The sequence below is a fragment of the Pocillopora damicornis genome, chromosome 1 (genome assembly GCF_964200805.1).
Source record: "Pocillopora damicornis chromosome 1, jaPocDami1.2, whole genome shotgun sequence".
NCBI classification, from domain to species: domain Eukaryota; kingdom Metazoa; phylum Cnidaria; class Anthozoa; order Scleractinia; family Pocilloporidae; genus Pocillopora; species Pocillopora damicornis.
Genome location: NC_142670.1, coordinates 2,080,370 through 2,099,206, shown reverse-complemented (window position 1 = coordinate 2,099,206; position 18,837 = coordinate 2,080,370). Strand labels below are relative to the sequence as shown.

The window sequence follows — 18,837 nt, the reverse complement described above, 5'->3', positions numbered from 1 at the left end:
GTCGTTATGCCATTTAGCCAATAAATTGTAAAAAAAACATCGATTAAGTCAGAAAACAGCAAAAAAAACGAAACAAAACAAAACAGGTAAGTCAGTTAATTTGTGCGATTCTCTGACTTGACAGCTTGCAGATGTTATCCTTTTGAAAACTAAGCGTTACAAACAATTTTGGTCTTTAAAGAAAATGACACTTGTTGAGAAAAACCTAAACCTGATAACTAAAACCAAAGGCAGAGCGTAAACCCGGAGCTTGTCAGGATAATCTGGAATATAGAAAGGGTAACAATAGCTAGTTGGGGGTCAGAGTGAACTCAAATTTACATTTTTATATCAGAAGTAATGTTGTTCGTCGTAGAAATTAACATAAATATTAATGCAAACTCGTAACATTATTGTACCGTGTTTACAGTGCACTAAGAAAACTCCAGGAAGTAAGGAACCTTTCCACGGGTGGAGAAACGTGCGTCCTAGAACTAAAGCCTGCTTGCAAGTTGTACAGATAACTGCTTTCAATTTTTGCAACCACATGTTCAAAAACTCACGAAAGCGTTACCGTGACCGCAGAAAGAGATACACGTATCCAGCCTGCAGTAAAACAAATCAGATTGTGGCATTTGATACCATACACACAAACAAAACCAAAAAAACTCATCTCCTCAAGTGTTCACTTGTACATACTGGGTTAGCTCCGAAACATCATCCCGGTCCAATATCAGATCAAGTTTATCATCAAATCTCGTTCTTAAGATTCTGTTATGGATTCTCGTGATCCTGTGAACCTTGATACCAGAAATTCCCAAACCCTGAAATTTAACAAGAACTCAAGTGAGCTTTCTTTAACAATTAAATTGTCGAAAGAAATCACGAATTCCTTTGATTCTGCTATACCTTGCCACGTGATTGGTCCAGAAAACTCGCGCCACTTTCTCCACCAATCAGATCCAAAACTAACGCCAATCGCGACTCGGTCACCCGCGTTTTCCCGCGCTTTAGGCAGTTCGTTTGTTTATACTTTGAGTTTGTTCCGATTGGCTGTCGGGCTAACCTTGGGTTTTGCCTTTACAACACTCCATCGAAACGCATTGTATTGTCATCTAATACATAAGAAAGGAACGAGCATTTCCTTGAATTGCCAGGGCAACGAGGCCAGTTTTACAATACAGCTTACTCATAAAGCCACACAGAGGTGCGGTGGGATGTAGGGGGAGGGAGAAGTTTGCTATGTGCCCTTTGTTTTGCTTTTGTTCGGCTTTTGCTATGTGCTCAATTTGCTTTTCGCACTTTATTCCTTTTTCCCCCACCACTCCCCCGGTTTGTCAGTGTTTTGTTGACAGCTGCTTACTGCTTAAAGGTGAACCTTTGGCTTGATTTCCATGGTGACTTCCTCGTTTCTGAGAAATTGTTCTCCTCCTCTGTCGCTATTTGAACGGCACTTAGCCTCTGATACCATTGACGAAGCGTTTAATTCAACGATATTAATAATAAACGAGTATCAATTCTTACCAAGTAGTCTCCAACACAGAACCTTGAAAAAACCAGATCATGGCAAGACTTGTACCTACAAACAAACAGATCCGATGTCAATAATGCCGCAGAAATCTCCAGGGCTCCAGATGTTTGAAATGCAGAGAAAGCCATTCAACTGATAAATCGCTGTCTAGCGGATGAGTGTTAACAAAACGTACTGCATTATCCACTGAAAAGAAATTTATTCAGTGTATAGCTTGTGTGGTTGTTTATAACTCGGGTGAGAAAACTTGGCTCCAACAGCCTAAAAGACCACCACCTAGTCATGACACCGCAGCAAAATGAGTGCGCATGCCCGGAGGAGCGTTCGGGGAGCGTTTTGAGAGATATTAGACATATTAATAGAGTTTATTTTGTTTTATGAAAGGACTGAAGGGTAAATAACAATCGTTTAATTAAAGTTCATCGCAAGAAGTTTTAAATTTATCCAGACAGCTCAAAGCGGTAGCAGTCGCTACCAGTCACTACCGCTACGGATGCAATATTTCAGTCCTTAAATTCACACCTGCAACCCCAAAATGTTTTTGTTGGGTAAGACATGTGGCGGAGGAGTTTCCCACCTATGGGTATGGTTGGGCATGGGAAAATTAGACACCAATGCTTAAAGAAAAACACTAATCCCGCCTAATGAAAACAAAAAATGCAAACTTTAAACATGCCGCCATTTTGTCTCGAGTGTATTTTTGTTCCCATTGCTTTACGCGCATAAAACTTCTCGCGCGTTGCAAGCAAACACATTCATTTTGCTCCTGTGTCCCAAGTCATTACAACGTTCGCACAAGCACAGACGTTTGAGCGCTGTGTTGGCCATTCCTGGGTCCTTCGTTAATTGTTATTCATGATTTATATGGTTCAATAATTTTGTACCACGGACCTGTTTGTTTGCCGTCTTCAAAGCGCACATTTCCTCCAGTCTCCAACTCCAACAACAGCCGCTGAACTGTCATCTCGGAGACATTATTGACTTGTTCACAACTCTCCTGATGACACTGATTAATTCTGAAAATAAAAAAGGGACGAGCTCTGTAAACTCTTCTCACTAATTTATAGGGAATCGTAGGCAACTAGTTTGGAGAAATATGATTTAGATCGAGGAGCACACAAAAGAACCGAACATTTTTACAGAGTTCTTACTCTTCACGCTGTCTCTGTAGTTTCGCAATTCTTTTCAGCAGTGCTTCCTTCTTCTTTTGCAGCTTCTGTGAGAACATCATTGTATCAGTCGCTAGGGTCTCTTTCTCTTCCAAGTTTTCTTCCTTCCCCTCGTCCCCTGCAACAGGACTTATGGGATTTTTGTTTTCTTTAAAAGATGATGACAATCCCTCTCTTTGTTCCTCAACCTCTCTCTCTATCTGTAAGGAAAAAAATTTGGAAATAAAGATCCTTAAAACAATCTGTCGCTCTAAAGATGAATGTGATAGCGTATCACAACGGCCAATCAGAAGGAAAATACCCTTAAGAGCCAATGAGAACTCAAAGTAAAAAGTAAACTGCCAAAAGCGCGGGCGACCAAGTCGTAAATGGTTTTAGTTTTGCATCTGATTGGTTGAGAGCGTGGCACGAGTTTTCTAGACCAATCACAGAGCGAAGTAAATCAAAAACAAAGTAATCCTGGATTACTTTGGAAACTCAATAGTCCATTTTACAGTTGCGTGCTTGGTTGCCAAGCCTTTGAACAGGAGTGAGGCTAAGGTTGACCTTGTTATGATACAAACCTTGCTGCTTTTCAAATGCAAATCTACTTTGTTATCATGCTAACTAGATACTGGTCTCTATCACAACAAAGTCACCTTCAGCCTCACTCTAAATCAAAGGCTTGGCAACTAAATACACAACTGTAAAATGGCCTCTTGCACATTCCTTAAAAGTATGACAACTTTTTCACGAATTTCCTATTTATCACTGTAAACATACATCTTTGACGGCTGAAAAGAGTTTAAGCATTCTGTTCCTGGGTTCAGCCTGAAGAGTTGCTCTCTCAGTCTCCAGTCTGAAAAGCAAGTCAGCCTTGTTTCTCTGCATCGTCTTCACGCGCATGTTGTAATACATCTTCTTCTTAACCACTGTGGTCTAAAAGAAGAGAGAATTTGAGAGCTGAAAGCTGCCTGTTGGGCCTTAACATAATATGCATGTAAATAATGTTGTCATAAAGCTGAAATTTTTTTCTTAAACAGCGAATGCTGTCACTGCAAAATATTCAAAATAAAATTCCAAGAATTTCCAGGTTTTCCAGGAACCCTGTATGTAAGATCTAAGCGCTTGCCAATTATTTCTGTGTAATTTGTAATTACCTATTTAGCTCTTAATTTTTTTCATACTTTAGATCAAAATTTTTTCTTAATTTTTTTTTGTTAAGTTTGTCAGCGTTTTTCTTCGTCAGTTACACCTTTTTGCTCGTTTCTCATACCACACGCTATTTCGCAGTCCTCTTGTATTTAAAGCCAGTTTCTTTTACGCTTAATCATTTTTTAAGTCAGTTCACCTAAAGTCGCGCTTCGCGCAGTTCTCTATTTTGCAGTTACATAGTAAACGTTATCAATCCAAGTATTTTTTCCGTTTCGCTTCGTTTGAATTCATTTTTTGTTTGTAGTTTGTTTATCTTCATTACTTAACTGACCTCTGACGTATATTTTTAGTTTCAACCTACTACTACCGTAGCTCTCAAAAATAAAACTATTTCGAGTTAGAAAGGTAACGCTTTTGTTGTTACACTGTGTATTGGTAGAACTTGACAACTTAACAGTTGTGGAGATCATAGAACTGCTTGGGTTAGTTTCGTGGATAAAGTCAAACCAGTTCTCTTGGTTCACATACCTCGGCCAGTTCCTTCAGTGTTTTATCGTGCACATTGTAGGAGTCCACTCTTTTCAGATTTGGCAGGTGAAACAAGAGATGTGTTGAGTAGTTGCACAGCAAAGCCACTGGGTTTGGCCCGTACACAGGGTCTTTTAAACTTAGAGACTCCAAACATGGCAGCTGTGACAAGTTTGTAAGATCCTACAACATGTAATGCAACAAAAAACTTCAGTTGCTTCTGCCGCATCTTCAGAGCTTCCTACCCATTACACATACACATAAAGGCTTTTATTCCCTGCGCTAGCAGTTGATCGACCCAGTTTTTCTGACTCCCATCTGATACTACAGAGTTGTCATTAGAAAATGTATTAGATGTTTGATCTGAACTGAGTAAGCAGCTGAATTGATTTATGCTTGCGCAGCAAGTATTGCATGTTTCAAAGCAACACGCCCTAATAAGTAGGGCCAGGGGCATGCTATGGAAATAAAATAAAATTCTAACAATGTGAGTTTTGAGAATTTGGTATTGAATCAATTAATAATCCCATAACTGATATTTCTCTTCATTCTCATTGATTGTCTGCCTGATCTTGTATTGATATTGAAAAGAGAAATTCTGTTTTGGTCACAAACTGGAATTAAAGAGTTAAAGAACACAACAAATTTTTACCCTCAGGCACACCTACCTTTAAGGATGAAATGCAATTTGCTGACAAATTTAAAGTTTTTAGATTTAAGTTTCCATTGAGAGAATTCCCTGTGGGTAAAGAAAAGAATGTTATTCATGCAATTTACTGTACATGAAAATCGTAATTCCTCATCATGAATAAGAAGGCATGGAGGTAAAAACTAGAAAATGATTGATTTGTGCAGAAACATTAAATTTCAATTACTGCTCACCAATTTCTGTAATCTTATTTCCTGCCAAGTTCAGATCAAGGAGATAAAGAAGCTTCTCTAAGCCCTAAACAAAAAAAAAATACAGTAACTTCTTATTTTCTCTGAGGCATCACAGCAGGTCAGAATCTTAAATCCTTGAATCTGATTGGCTAAACCTTGGTCCGCAAGAGCAAACCAGAAGAAATGGGTTAATAAGTTATCCACTAGCCTAGGTCAGTCTGTTTGGGATAAAACTGATGCCTTGGTCTTGAGTACAGCCCTCTGCAATTGGCCTTGGGCTTTACTTAAGACCTGAGGACCAGTTATTTCACATAATTTTTTATGGACTCCCTCCACTGGTATATAGCATATATTTACTGAAAGAGAACTGACCAATACATGCACATCAGTCAGACTTATAATAGAGACAGAGACTGTAAAATAACTATATGCTATGCTGTAAAGAAAAAAACTGTTAATTTGAGTTTGTATTGTGTATGGAAGAAAGAAAAAATTCTGAGCTCGAACACAACTCAAAAGCGAGACTATACGTGCATTGCCTCTTTTCATGTGTCCCTCAGATAACAGAACTCCCTTAAATTCATACCTCAATTGCAATGATATTGTTGTTGTTCAGCCATAAAACATTCAGCTGTTCCAGGTGAGAAATATTCTCAATCTTTGTAATCTTGTTGTCATATAAGAACAGCTTTTTCAACTTCTTACAGCCATCAAGGCCAGAGATAGCCTGGAAAGTAGAAATTCAGTTATCATAACAGTATCATAATTATAATTTCCTAACTTGTGATTAGTGAGTTAACTGCTTTCTTTTTCACAAGTCATTCTGCACAGTTGTAATTGGACAGTGTAATCTGACAGTTGCTGTAATTGGACAGTTGGCTGTAATCAGACAGTTGGCTGTAATTGAACAGTTAGCTGTTGAAGCAACCAATCACTCTAAGTCAACTCAGCTAAATCTACAAATCACAAAATTTCTCACAATAACCATACCAACAACCACTTAACCTAAAAAAAAAGTTGGGGAATTTCTAAAATGGAGGAATTTTATCTTTAGACATCGTGTCTACCGAAGATGTTTGTCCTAAATGTACCTTTCTCTCAGTGTGTGACTTTATAGCTCAGTTGGTGGTTTCTGGGAGGCACAAGTTTGAATCCTGTCAATTTGAAACTTTAATAATTTGCTTTAGGATTTTCCAATCTTAGACCTTGCAAATTTTGGCGATTTCATGTTTTTTTTTTAATAGAGGCATGGTTTGCTTAAGTTCCCCATAAATATTTGAGAATTCAACCTTGACTTGTACTTACAGTTATCTTGCTTTCAGACACACATAACTCTGTAAGGTTTGGCAAACAGTCCAGATTCTCCAGCATTGTAATCTGTTGTCCCATCAGAGTTAAATTTTGAAGATCTGGGAAGTTCTCCATACCAATAATCTTGGGAAATCCAGAGAAGAACATCTCCAGGCTAGCAACATTCTTTCCTGCTCCTTTCTGAAGCTTTTCAAATTTGATCCCATTTACTATGCACTATATGAAAAAAAAAGAGAATTGCTTATTAACCAATTCACTCCCAGCAGTGACCAAGACATACTTTCTCCTAACAGCACCGGTACAATTTCATGCAGATAAGTAATGAGAATTATATAGAAAAATATCTTTCAGGAGATAACCAAGTGTTTGATCCAATAATTCATTCTTAGAACTAAAACCATAAGCAGAGTGTGGCAGACAGGGGGAGAATTGCTAGGGAGATCTTGTGATTGGAAGGGTTAAGAAAAAGCTTATTTCAAATCAAGGCTTGATAGAGATTCTACTTTGTGTTGTGAAAGTGCCAAATGACACCCTTCAGCATGAGGGAAAGCTGAGTAATCTGCATCATACTCCAAGCTACATTTTACAGCACAATATAGCAGAAATAGGAAATGTAAATGAAGGTGATCTTCATTACTAAAAAGTAGTAGTGAAAATAAGGCCTGAAAAAAATTCAGGACTGTACAGGATGTGAACCCATGACCTGTGCAACACCCGTGCAGTGAATTTTCTTCAGGCCTTATTTCCACTATTACCTAAGTAGCATTTATAACTTCAAAGATTGCTTTCATATTCATTTCTTCAGTGCAGTTCAAATAATTCTATGATTTTAATATATTTACAGTCAGAAATAGGAAAGTAGTAATAATGATGACAATATTTATGATATTTAATGAGGGAACCTAACTTGCCAAGGCATTTTTCAGTGGGGCCCTCCATGACTAATTAATTGCCCAGTTGGTTATAAAATGAAACAAATATGAACAAAAAGTAACATATATTCCTGATACATAAACAGAGTGAAAATGTTTTTCGAAATGAAAATGAATTGAATATCAAAGTAGAAATTACTTAAAATTAGTTAAACCCATTAAAAAAAGTTTTTAGTTTTTCTTTAAAAATGGATTAAAACTTTATTCCTTTCAAATCAATCAGAAGGCTGTTCCAGTCTTTGGCAGCTTGGTCAGCAAAATTCTTTGAAGGAAACATCTTTACTGATTATTAGAAATTCTCCACATACCATGTAACATAAGTTTGCCCATTGCTGTGCTGTTATAATTTTTGAACACATGGACATATTGGTATCTTGTTTAGTGGAATGAAGTTTTGAAATATTTTGAAATAACATACACCTCAATGCCGCACAGTACCAGTGCTACCAAAAATAGATTTAAAAAGATTGGTTCCACTCTGTAAGCAATAATTGTAATTATTGCTCTGAGAAACAATACATCCTGAAGACAAAACATTTGCACTACAGAAAAAGGGTTTTTGGTACATTTACAGAAATGAAGAATAAAACTACAAAGAAGTTCAAGATGACTCACCAAAAAAACAATTATTTCAAAATAATGTTATTCTTAAACAAAAGCTTTTTCTAAGATGGTTTGCATGATCAAAATAGAATGCTTTTGTTCTTTAATTATTACCCTAAAACATGTCCACTGAATGGATATTTAGTTGTATATCATGCTGACAATAATATCAGCAAGAAATTAAACATTCATTTATCTCACCACAACTAAACGTATTTTTGAACGTATGATCTGTGCTTCATTGTGAGACTTTCAAACAAAGGACAGTAACATGGAACTGAGTGAAAAACCAAGTGCAGTAATTATATGCAGATAAAATGATTTGATGAAACTGTCATTATGATGTTTCCACAGTTCTCCTCTTCAGGTTTACATCTTGTAATAATCTCTTACTACTGCCTAAAATTGCTTGAAATTCTTGAAAAATCAACACTCAGTTGGTTTGAAATGTTTTTTTATCTGTCATTCTCAAAGTAAGGGAGAACAGTGTGTTTCATATTCATAGTGGAATCAAAACATTGAACAAGGGGAAATTTAAATTAAGCTAGTTCTAAGCTGTAGAGTTTACAATTATGTATTTTGTATTGATAATTTACTTATAACGGAAACAACATGATGCATTAACCCTTTAACTCCTGGATCAAATTTGTCATTCTCCTTACTGTCAACCATACAATTCTTATAATGTTAGGTTGGAGAATTTAGTATTGGGTTTATTTCATTTTTGGGTCTAATTCTATTTGTGCATAGCATGAGTGCAGTAATGCTAAACAAAATCAAATCAGTTACCAGTTCATGAAGTTGACTTTTGTTTTTGGTCTTTTTTGCTCCTTTACTGCTTGCCTGAATTTCTTGTTTCTTTTCCAAAGAACAAAACAAAACAAAAAATACCCAATCACATTAGAAAAAAATATGCAGAGCAAACAACATCTCATCATTTTCTTGCCTGTGAGCAAGCCCTTATTAATAGTGCTGCAGGAAGCATGTTTTTCCTGCCCAAACAAAGATTTGAGAGAAGTGGGGGATATGCTCATCAGGGGTCTGGCACTAATTGCTAAAACTCTAGCAGACCCCTCCTCTCTTCTAAAAGGACCTTCCCATTTCACCCCTCTCAATCTCCTTTTGGTGAGTGATACTGCTAGATAAATGCACCTACCAATGGTTTGCCCCAGGATTGGGGTGGGAGGGGGGGGGGGGGGGAGACAAGCTACCTGCAGGAAATTGATTGGGAGGGCCCTCCTTAGATGGGGATTTTGACATTTACCCACTGATTTCAGGTCAGGAGTTTGACCTACCTGCCATGTTAGGAGTCCATCAGGTGATTTTGAAAACCTGAAAATGTCATATTCCCCTGGGTTGGCAAATCTCAATGCAAAGCTGGTAAATCTCAATAACAAACTGGTCACCTCCCTAATTAAGAAAGCTTGTATTACTGAAAGTACATAAATTTTTTACATGCTGCATTTTAGATGATTGAGACAAACTACTTGGCCAGCTAGCACATCTAAATGAAAAACTGTTCACCTTATTTAATTATGACAGCTTGAATTATTATTAATTAGTGCATAAATTATAAGAATTTTTCGGTGTTGCATGTCAGGTTATCAAAACGAAACGAATCATGTGGCCAGCTTACAATTTTCAATGACAAACTGATCATCTTCTTTAATCGTGATAGCTCGTATTACTATTAGTGCATAAATTAGAATATTTTTTCTAAGTTACATTTCTATGTGATCCATTATTTAAGTGCATTTACTCTTTGCTTAATTGCTTAAATGAGCTTGAAAATAGTAAAATGTCAGGTGCAAAATCTGATTCAATAGATCAGTGCAATCGAGACCTTGGAACAGCAGGAAAATAGAGCAAAGGAAGGTTTAAAAAGGAAACGTCTGGATATATTATTGTGATTATAATAGGTCAGGGCTCAGTTGTGTGGAACAAGATGTTTAAAGATTGATGCAGAGCTATCCGCAGATTCGTACACAACTGTTGTTTGCGATGTTTATTAATCTATATCGATCAAAACAACACAAAGCATCATTCAAGAAAAACCCAAAACAAGTATTAAAATAGAACGCAACCCTAACGAGAACTAGCCATAACACCTTGCCGCATCTGCGAGAAAAGTTCACAAATTTCCCAAACAGGAGTCTTCAGTGTTTAAACTTTGTTAAAACTCACCAATTCTCTCAATGATTCCTCATCTTCACCCGAAGAGGCTGAATCCGCTTTTTCTTCTCTGGAACCCCTCATTTTATTGACTTGTCATCATTCGTTTTCGCGAGGAAAAATATGTTGCAGGAGGATCTCTACGCATTTGAAGAAAATTGGCTCGATGCAAGTGATGACACACCGCCATGTTTTCTCGAAGACTCAAAATGGAACAATCTGATTGGTTTACAGTTGCTCTAGAAACTTTCCCGTCCCAGGTTTAACTCAGGATTCCTGGGTTTGATCAGGAAAATGATACTCACGCTTCTTCTTCGACAGCGCGCACTTAAAATTCCTTCTCTGATAGCTGCAGCCGTAAGGTTTAACAGCAGTCTTGTCGAGACTAAACAAGATGGAGAGATCTTCCTTGTATCGATTGCACGACCCGAGAAGCGCAACGCGGTTGATGCAGAGACCGCAAAAGAGCTCGCAGACGCGTTTAGACATAGTTAGTAGAGGAGACTACGACTACTACTAACTATGGTTTAGACATTTCGAGATCGACGATGAAAGTTCAGTGGCTGTGTTGTATGGGAAAGGAGATACGTTTTGTGCAGGTTATGATCTAGGATATCTATCTACCAGGGGTCCTGATGAGTTCCTGAGATGGCTCACCCCTCCTGGAGAAGGAGACGGTCCCATGGTGCGTTACAATGTTTACGTTTATGACAGACACTGAAAATACGAAATACAAAAATTATTTGAAATTATGCAAACACTTGGCATCTTTTTTGCTATCTATAGAATTCTATTACTAAATTTTTTTTTTCTAGTTTGTTTTGTATTGCATTCATTGATCGTTTGTCCACTGGTGCAGTAGTAGGGGCGATGTGGAAGAAAAATAACTCTTTCATATTGGAATATTTCGGATATTTTCCTGTTATCCTTTTTTCATCCGGTGACTATTTCAAGAGAATAGCTTTGCTGAACAATTTAGCCGTGAAATATTGCCATTAAAAAACCCTTTAAACCATGTTATCCTGATTAACAATGCTAATTTGTGAGTAAAATTGGATGCCAATATAAACACAGAGAGAATTCCCAAAGAGACAGGAGTACAATATGGATAGTATTATCAGCTCTTTGAACAACTGGACTGTGGTATTTTATCACAGAAGGGTCATTCATTCTCCTTTTCCCATTCTTGATTTCCCATTCTCCAATTCCCATTCCTTGTTTTCCATTCTGCATCTCCTTTCCTCAACTCCCCATTCTTTGTTTTAACTCAGAGGTCCACCTTGAGAGCAAGCTCTGAAGAATTATTTAAAACACAATAGGAACTTTTTTGATCCCACCGAGTTGAAAGTAATTGAAATCATACCACATAGTGTTGGGGTAAAAATCTATGAAAACAGATCAAATAACTTGAAAAATGATTTTTTTTGCATAATTACTGATTGGTGAGATGCATGATCACCCAAGGTGACATGAGAAGCTTTTAATTAAAATCCCTGTCCTTTTTTGTCATGGCAAAGAAACAGGCCCTTAATATTGGGGATTTGGCACAAATATTTCTTCAAATACAAGGAAAGTATGAGGTGTTGAACAATGCAAGCTGGTGAGAAGTCTACAAGGGATCTCGCACACTGATAATATATAGATGTTTTTACTCTCTGTCCAGGGCCCAACTCAATTGAAACTCGCTAAACCAGTGATTGGTGCCATTGAGGGACATGCAGTTGCAGGAGGAATGGAGTTGGCGCTGATGTGCGATCTCAGAGTTGTTGCAGAAGATGCAGTCATGGGAATGTTTAACAGAAGATTTGGTAATAAAAAGCATTAACAGATAACCTATGCAGCCCTTAGCATACATTGAAAGAAAAAATCTTCTATAATTGTGGTAAAAGGGCTTAGTACAGTGGCAATGTGCGACTGTTTAAGGCAGTAGTGATATTGCCATCTAGGGGGAAGTAGTGATACTGTAGTTACTTCATGCAACCGCGATAATTAGCTCTGGCTGGGTGGGTGAATAGGTTTGAGTACAGACCGTACCTTTTTGCTTTGACAAAACAGCATTATTAACATATGATATTATAATTGTACAAAGGTGTGCCTACAGTGGATGGAGGTACAGTGCGGTTACCATACATTGTTGGTCTTTCACATGCATTAGACCTGATCATGACAGGCCGTGCTGTACATGCAACAGAAGCTCTTAGCATTGGCCTTGCTAACAGAGTTGTTCCCAAAGGAAAAACAGTCAAAAAAGCTCTCAAACTTGCAAAAATGTTGGTTTGCTTTCCAAGAGAGGCACTGTGTGCAGACCGCAAATCTGTTTTCTATGCCACATTCAATGCAGATTCCTTTTACGATGCTCTGACATATGAATACTCCAAAGGAGTGAAACTGCAAATCATGAAGGATTCCATTGAGGGAGCAAAGCAGTTTTTACAGGGGAAAGGCCGTAAGGGTTCGTTTGATGACTACTTGGATTAAAATTGATTTTACACATTAATTTTACACATCAATTTAAGAACAAAGTGCTAAGTATTGAAAACTAGCTAACTTCAAAACATCATCATATTTTACCCTTTAACTCCCAGAAGTGATTAACATAAAACTTCTCCCTACAATATCCATACATTATTTAGCAAACAGGTAATGAGAATATTCAAACTTATCAGGTAGAAGCTGCTAGCTTGATCTAGCACCAAGTTATCATAACTAATTCACAAGGAAATGTGTAGCAGCTAGAGGGGAGAATTAACAATCAGATCTTGGGAGTTAAAGGGTTAAATTAAATTTATTTTCAGTGAGATGAAGACTTCTACGTCAAGAGATGTTTTACGGGTAAAATTTAAAAGACTGAACTGTAAGCATTTCCTTTGTTTGTGTTGTATTTATTAGGTTTTACAGTATGTTTATTTGACCCTGTGACTCCCAGATCAAATTTGTAATTCTCCTTACTGTCAACCACAAAATTATTTTAATATTAGTTCAGAGAATTTAGTATTGGATCAACTAATTATTCCCAGATTGATATTTTTCTTTATTCTCATCACTTATCTGGTTGATATTGTATTGATGTTGTAAGGAGAAATTCTGTCTTGTTCACTCATGGGAGTTAAAGTGTTAAAGTAGAAGCCTTTTGTTTATTTTCTTGATTGCTAATCTCATCCCATGATTCATTGCAAACTGGCTGTTGTGTGTGTTGATGCATTAACCCTTTACACACTAACATCAGTATGCATATTCTCCATTCTATTCTCATACATTTCCTAAGGTGCTGACAAGGAGAATTTGTTTAATAATCAAGAGCTTGTTTGGTTTGTGATCAGTGGTGATATTGTAAAGAGAAATTACGTGCTTGCTTTCATTTGATGTGTTATCTTTAAAAGGCCATTTGCAACAGTATTCCAAAAAGTGCTTCTTTTATTGTTTGATTTTTTAAATTCCTTATTCAGTGTATACAGAGCTTGTACATTCATTGATGCAGTGCACTGGATTTAGTCACGATATGACGGCAGTTGAGGCAGGAATCTTTTATCTCTTCTTGTTGAAATTGGAGCAAATGTAAATTACAGGGCTCCACCATATTGTCAGGCTTGTAAACAACAAGTTAACACTGACAATAGACATTGTTATGGTTTATTGGGAGGTAAACAAGTGGAATCATGCCCCTTAGTGTGTGTGTCTGTGTGTGTTTGTTTGTGTGACCTAAACAAGTTTCTATGGTTATCTTTAAAGCTGACAGGATGATTTAATCTTTCGTTTATAATTAGAATGTACCTAAAGCCCAATTTCCAACCTTGATGCAACGCAACCGTTTGCTTTTGTTTTGAATCACTTTTGTGGCTTTGTCTAACTTCCATAAGTGGACATGTTTAATTTGTCTACTGACTTTGCTTTGGAACGACATGAAAGTTTTTGTTTTGGCTAACGCAGTCAGAGGTTAATTCGGTTGATTGGAAGCATTATGATCAAGTGTTCTGTTGTTCATTTCGAAAGTCTCGTGAAATTGTTTGGTTTAGTTTTCTATCAACATTGTTTAGCCATCTAAACCGCAAAAGACTGAAGCTCCAATCTTTTACTTATTGTTTATCACACTCAAGAAGAATCGAACGTTGTTTGTCTGAATTACGAGGGGAACTGAAATTTCATGACGTCATTACCAGTCTTCGCTATTGTCACGATATTTGTCCTGAAGCTCTTTAATCCTCCCGCCAAGAGTCAATCTGGCGCCAAATCTATCAGTTAATTACAGTGTCCTCCTAACCTCTTGAACAACTGATGACGTCCAGTCAAAGGGACTTGGCGCCGCGTGCTCTTCACATGCTACGGAATTTTTTGGCCACGCGAAGTGAAGAGCTACAACTAAATAAGACAACAAAAATAATTTTATATAGTTTTAGTTTCTATTGTTACCAATCTAAGCAGGTGATAGCCAGTGAACTAGTTTTGCGGACTCATTTCAAAGCGGGGATTTGACTATTCAAAGTTTAGCTTGACCACAGGCGGCCCAAGCTCCAGCTGTGAGATGATCATCTTGCGCAATAACAGTCATGGCGGAATTATAAGAGTTTGTATGGGAATATTTACGACCGCTCTAAGGAATAAAAAAATACGTCAAATTCTCAAAAAAAAAATACCTCACCTTACTTCCACAGCGTATTGCTTGTTATCTGACCGCTTACTTTGATGAAAAGAGCCCATTTGAGCGAGTTGTTCATTTTGAGGTTTTCAACGTAAATAAGAAAAGGGCTGTGGCTTGACGCGGAAATTCTTGCCTCATCATTACGTTATCTCATCTTAGAGAGTCAACAGATTAATTGTTTCTTTCATCACGTCTCCCACTGGCGTCTCTGACCTGCATCACATCCAGGTGTTTAAGCTTCAAAGTAAGAAATACAAATCTCTTTTGAAGTAAATACCACAAATAAAAAATGGTGATACTTGGTAGCTTAGAATTTCGCAGTCTTTGAGCTGCAAAATAACCGCGCTGAAAATTAATTGAAGTCCACAGTGTAAGAGAGTGAAAATGAGCACATGGGGGCGAATGGATGAATGAAGGTCAAGCGCATCTTCTGAAATAACACGTATCTGTATCCGTCTTAATTTAGTGGTCTGATATCTGTTTCTTATGTAAACAAGTAAACCTTGCATAAGCCATCGCCCTTTTGACAATTGAAAGTATTCAAAGAGCCAATCAAACGAAAGTTCTGTATCTCATTAAATATAGTATGATCAAAATAGCAATTCATTATTCGGAGAAATCAGTCTTCAAACGAAAGTTACAGAAAAACTAAAAATGTCCCTGGATAAACTATTAGACTATCTGGAGCCAAAAACTTTCGGCAAAATTCACTATGTGGTAGTGGTTTTTTGGATCCTGATTGGTGTCATCCCCCTTGCTATATTCGCCGAAATGGAAAACAGCGAACCAAGGTTTGATTTCCGCTGTGGCGCAGCGAAAAGTCAAAACATCGACCTCGTCCGGGGAAAATGTTACGAGAAATACCAGGAGCAGTACAACAAATTCGCTTTGCCTGTGTACGGCTTCGTAATCATAAATTTCGTCCTTATTATATTTGTATGTGTTATCTACTCCCAAATAGTAAGACCTACAGTCAATCGACTGTCACGTAGCATTCGTAATGGTGATCCAGAGAGACATTCGCGCGATCAAGAGAACGCATTATCAACGGGAAAGAAGCTTTTTATCGCTTACTGCGGTCAACTATCCATAAAACTTGTTTTAGGAGTTGTTTTCATCATCCTACAAACTCAGTTGCTTTATCCTTCAAAGTTTTCCTCTAAGTTTCACTGTTACTTAACCGATGGAATCACTCAGCCAAGGAATTCATCTAACAACGCCCAACACTCTACTTTGCACGACTGTCACAATCAACGAGCGGCAAAGAAAACCTTCTGGATGGACTTTGTCCTTGTGTTAAATGGAATTTTCGTCGTTAGTATTCTGATTGAAATCGTCTACATTTTTTTTAAGGCATGCAAAGAAAGGGATTTCATGCAAAACTCAAAGTTTCAAGCATCTCATCTAAATCCTCCCGAAGAATCTCGGCAGCAAGAAGAAGGAACACAACTTGTAACAAACAACCCACATGAACCTCAGCGGCAAGAACGGACAGAAACAAACATCTCACAAGAAGACCATGATACGAACATCCCACATCTGCAGGGCGGGCCTGAACAACTCGTAAATTCACCGCTTCAGGAATTCATCCAGAATACAAAGAAAATGATTATGGACGACACTTATCAACCCCCACAACTCCAGTCGCTTTTTCCAAGTCCTCCTGGCAAAGGACACCCACCTAAACATTTGACTCTGGATCAGATTTACACTAACCTTGTTGTTGTACCTAACATGGCTGATTATGACTTTACTGAAGACAGACGGAAGAATTTGCAAATCTACGCCAGGTCGGGTGTTAAAAACGAAACACCGAGAGGGCCAGAGGACATTCTTAATCACGAAAACAAAAACATTTTGATCGTCGGTCGTCCCGGTATCGGAAAGACTCTTTGTTGTACAAAAATTCTCAGAGACTGGGCATCTAACAAAGTATTCCATAAAACATCCGATGACAAAATCCACTTTGATGCTGCTTTCTTCGTCAAATTCAGATTATTCAACGCTGCAACCGACCTTAGTCTTCGGAAGCTACTGACCCGCTCCACATACTCACCCAGGAACAAGCTGGATGAGGAAGTCTGGAATTACATCCTAGAAAACCCTCAGAAAGTTCTCCTTATTTTCGATGGAATTGATGAATTCAAAGATAACTCAAAGATCGGCACGGAAAATGAGAAACCTCAATTCAAAAACAGCGTAGACGAGAAGATGCCCCTCTCGGCGCTTTATGCCAAACTAACGACCGGAAAACTTCTCAAAGGGGCGGCGGTTTTAACTACAACAAGACCTACAGCTCTGTCATGCACCGAAAGTATTCGTTTCGACAAAATCCTTGAGATCCTTGGCTTTTCATCCGAACAAGTCGAAGAATACGTAACCAAATTTGCTGAAGATGACAAGGAAGCAGGCGACACAGTAAAGCGTCACATCACCAGCAACATCAATATCTTATCTCTATGTTACATTCCTGCGAGTTGCTTCATCATTTGCTCAAGTCTCTTTAAAATGGTGAAGTTCTATACTCCTAGAGGTCTTAACCTACCAACAAGTTTAACAGGCATATACAAGAGAGCCGTGAAAATTTTCTACTTGAGACACAACGAAGAATTTCGCGATAAGCATTTCACTCGGAAAGACTTTGAATCAGATGAATTGCCCCGCGAAGAAGAAAAAAAATTGGAGAAACTACAAAAATTGGCATTTGAAGGAATTAAAGAAGGAAGGCTGATCTTTGGAGCAAACGAAGTACGCGGAATGGAAGACAGCGCTCTATTTCACCGCTTACCCGACCGTGAAGTTGACTCGTTTAGTAGCGAAGGACAGTTCTGTTTTATTCATCTCACAATGCAGGAGTTTTTCGCTGCAAAGCACCTGGTTAACAACACGAGTGAAACAGAATTAAGAAACTTTGTTCAAATGAAAATTAAGAAAGGCAAATGGCAGCTGGTTTTTCAGTTTGTAGCAGGATTAATGGAGAATAAAAATGACCTACCAAGCGAAATTATCACGGACCTTCTTCCTGTGAAAACTGAAGAAGAAGAAGACGAATTCTACAACGTACAGTGGACAGAGAATGAAGAGAAAACGAAAGTGACCTGCTGGCCGACTGAAGACGAACGATATTTAGCAGTGACGTTAATGAAATGTTTAAACGAAAATAGTAGAATGAAGTCAAAAGCACAGAGAAAACTTCAACAAATTAACTTTAATTATGTAAATTTTATTCATTGTCACCTCACAGCTGTTGATTGCTCTTCGTTAGTAAATGTAATTAATGTTCAACAAATTTCACATTTAGATTTGAGTGGCAATAACATTGGTCCGTTAGGTTGTTTGGAGATTGGTAAATTGTTAAAATGTAGGGAATCTCAACTGAGCTGGTTAACCCTCTCAGAAAATCAATTGACTGATGAAGCAGCAAAGTATTTAGCTGAAGCCATCAACAACAACTGTCAGCTACGCATGTTAGACCTCACATTAAATGAAATCTCAGACATTGGAGCACAGCACTTGGCTGAAGCCATCAACAACAACAACTGTCAGCTACGCATGTTAAACCTCTTAGCAAATAACATCACAGAAGCAGGTAAGCAAAAGGCACGTAATTTACTAAGCAATAGTCAGTCTAAGTGTAAGCTAATTCTTTATGCCTCAGAAATTCCAATTAAAAACTAAAAAGAAATTATTAGAACCACTTACTATTCAAAATAGCTGTGAGGTAACCAGCTCAGTGATAATTACAGCCCAACAACTCAAATCGTGAATGAAAGCAAACTTACTCTGTGAAGCGCTCAGAGCAGCGAGATTATTTGAACCGGATCGAAATGAAGAAAAATGAACCAATGAACATGTTTATTGAGAACAAACGATGTCAATCTTTTTTTTCTTTTCTACAAGAACCAATAACATTGAAGTAAAAACACAAATCTTCCCGCAGAGAAAACAATCAAACCTAGG

The 18,837-nt window shown here is 37.8% G+C and overlaps 4 protein-coding genes and 1 pseudogene across 12 annotated transcripts in view; 3 read left to right on the top strand and 2 right to left on the bottom strand.

The window, feature by feature from the left end:
• LOC149051260 (uncharacterized) overlaps nucleotides 1-18,837 on the top strand; it is an 81,299-nt pseudogene that overhangs the window by 7,062 nt on the left and 55,400 nt on the right. The gene's annotated exons all lie outside the window — the stretch shown is intronic.
• LOC149051268 (leucine-rich repeat-containing protein 9-like) lies at nucleotides 399-10,563 on the bottom strand. Of its 8 annotated transcripts, XM_089198598.1 has the most exons (14): nucleotides 10,254-10,537; nucleotides 9,365-9,401; nucleotides 8,859-8,927; nucleotides 6,529-6,750; nucleotides 5,810-5,950; nucleotides 5,224-5,287; nucleotides 5,010-5,080; nucleotides 4,342-4,524; nucleotides 3,442-3,597; nucleotides 2,662-2,879; nucleotides 2,395-2,526; nucleotides 1,504-1,558; nucleotides 679-803; nucleotides 399-585 (listed from the first exon to the last, which is right to left on the bottom strand). In XM_089198598.1, exons 4-14 carry the CDS (start codon nucleotides 6,679-6,681, stop codon nucleotides 531-533), a joined length of 1,353 nt encoding a protein of 450 aa, XP_089054724.1. In that variant the 5' UTR covers nucleotides 6,682-6,750; nucleotides 8,859-8,927; nucleotides 9,365-9,401; nucleotides 10,254-10,537; the 3' UTR covers nucleotides 399-530. The 8 variants fall into 8 exon arrangements, 7 of the variants coding, with proteins under 7 accessions (XP_089054724.1, XP_089054684.1, XP_089054702.1 ...); XM_089198548.1 differs by lacking the exon at nucleotides 9,365-9,401 and having other exon boundaries at nucleotides 415-585; nucleotides 10,254-10,518; XR_016184479.1 differs by lacking the exon at nucleotides 9,365-9,401 and having other exon boundaries at nucleotides 447-585; nucleotides 2,402-2,526; nucleotides 10,254-10,518.
• Nucleotides 10,518-13,596, top strand: LOC149051267 (uncharacterized). The gene is made up of 4 exons (XM_089198945.1): nucleotides 10,518-10,728; nucleotides 10,775-10,926; nucleotides 11,905-12,049; nucleotides 12,331-13,596. Exons 1-4 carry the CDS (start codon nucleotides 10,536-10,538, stop codon nucleotides 12,717-12,719), a joined length of 879 nt encoding a protein of 292 aa, XP_089055071.1. The 5' UTR covers nucleotides 10,518-10,535; the 3' UTR covers nucleotides 12,720-13,596.
• On the top strand, nucleotides 15,451-18,769 carry LOC149051266 (nucleotide-binding oligomerization domain-containing protein 1-like). Its single transcript, XM_089198383.1, has one exon. It carries the CDS (start codon nucleotides 15,532-15,534, stop codon nucleotides 18,553-18,555), a length of 3,024 nt encoding a protein of 1,007 aa, XP_089054509.1. The 5' UTR covers nucleotides 15,451-15,531; the 3' UTR covers nucleotides 18,556-18,769.
• Nucleotides 18,756-18,837, bottom strand: part of LOC149051264 (uncharacterized) — a 25,821-nt gene continuing 25,739 nt past the window's right edge. Inside the window, exon 10 of the transcript XR_016184450.1 lies at nucleotides 18,756-18,832. The gene's annotated coding sequence lies outside the window, so the exon portion shown is untranslated. The remainder of the gene's footprint in view (nucleotides 18,833-18,837) is intronic.

Coding starts and splice junctions, on each gene's coding strand:
- LOC149051268 (XM_089198548.1), bottom strand. CDS start 10,325: ATGAGGGGTTCCAGAGAAGAAAAAGCGGATTCAGCCTCTTCGGGTGAA. Junction 4,525..5,009: donor ATTGCATTTCATCCTTAAAG/GTAGGTGTGCCT, acceptor TACATGTTGTAG/GATCTTACAAACTTGTCACA. Junction 2,880..3,441: donor TCTTTTCAGCCGTCAAAGAT/GTATGTTTACAG, acceptor TTTTCCTTACAG/ATAGAGAGAGAGGTTGAGGA.
- LOC149051267 (XM_089198945.1), top strand. CDS start 10,536: ATGATACTCACGCTTCTTCTTCGACAGCGCGCACTTAAAATTCCTTCT. Junction 10,927..11,904: donor GAGAAGGAGACGGTCCCATG/GTGCGTTACAAT, acceptor CTCTCTGTCCAG/GGCCCAACTCAATTGAAACT. Junction 12,050..12,330: donor AATGTTTAACAGAAGATTTG/GTAATAAAAAGC, acceptor AATTGTACAAAG/GTGTGCCTACAGTGGATGGA.
- LOC149051266 (XM_089198383.1), top strand. CDS start 15,532: ATGTCCCTGGATAAACTATTAGACTATCTGGAGCCAAAAACTTTCGGC.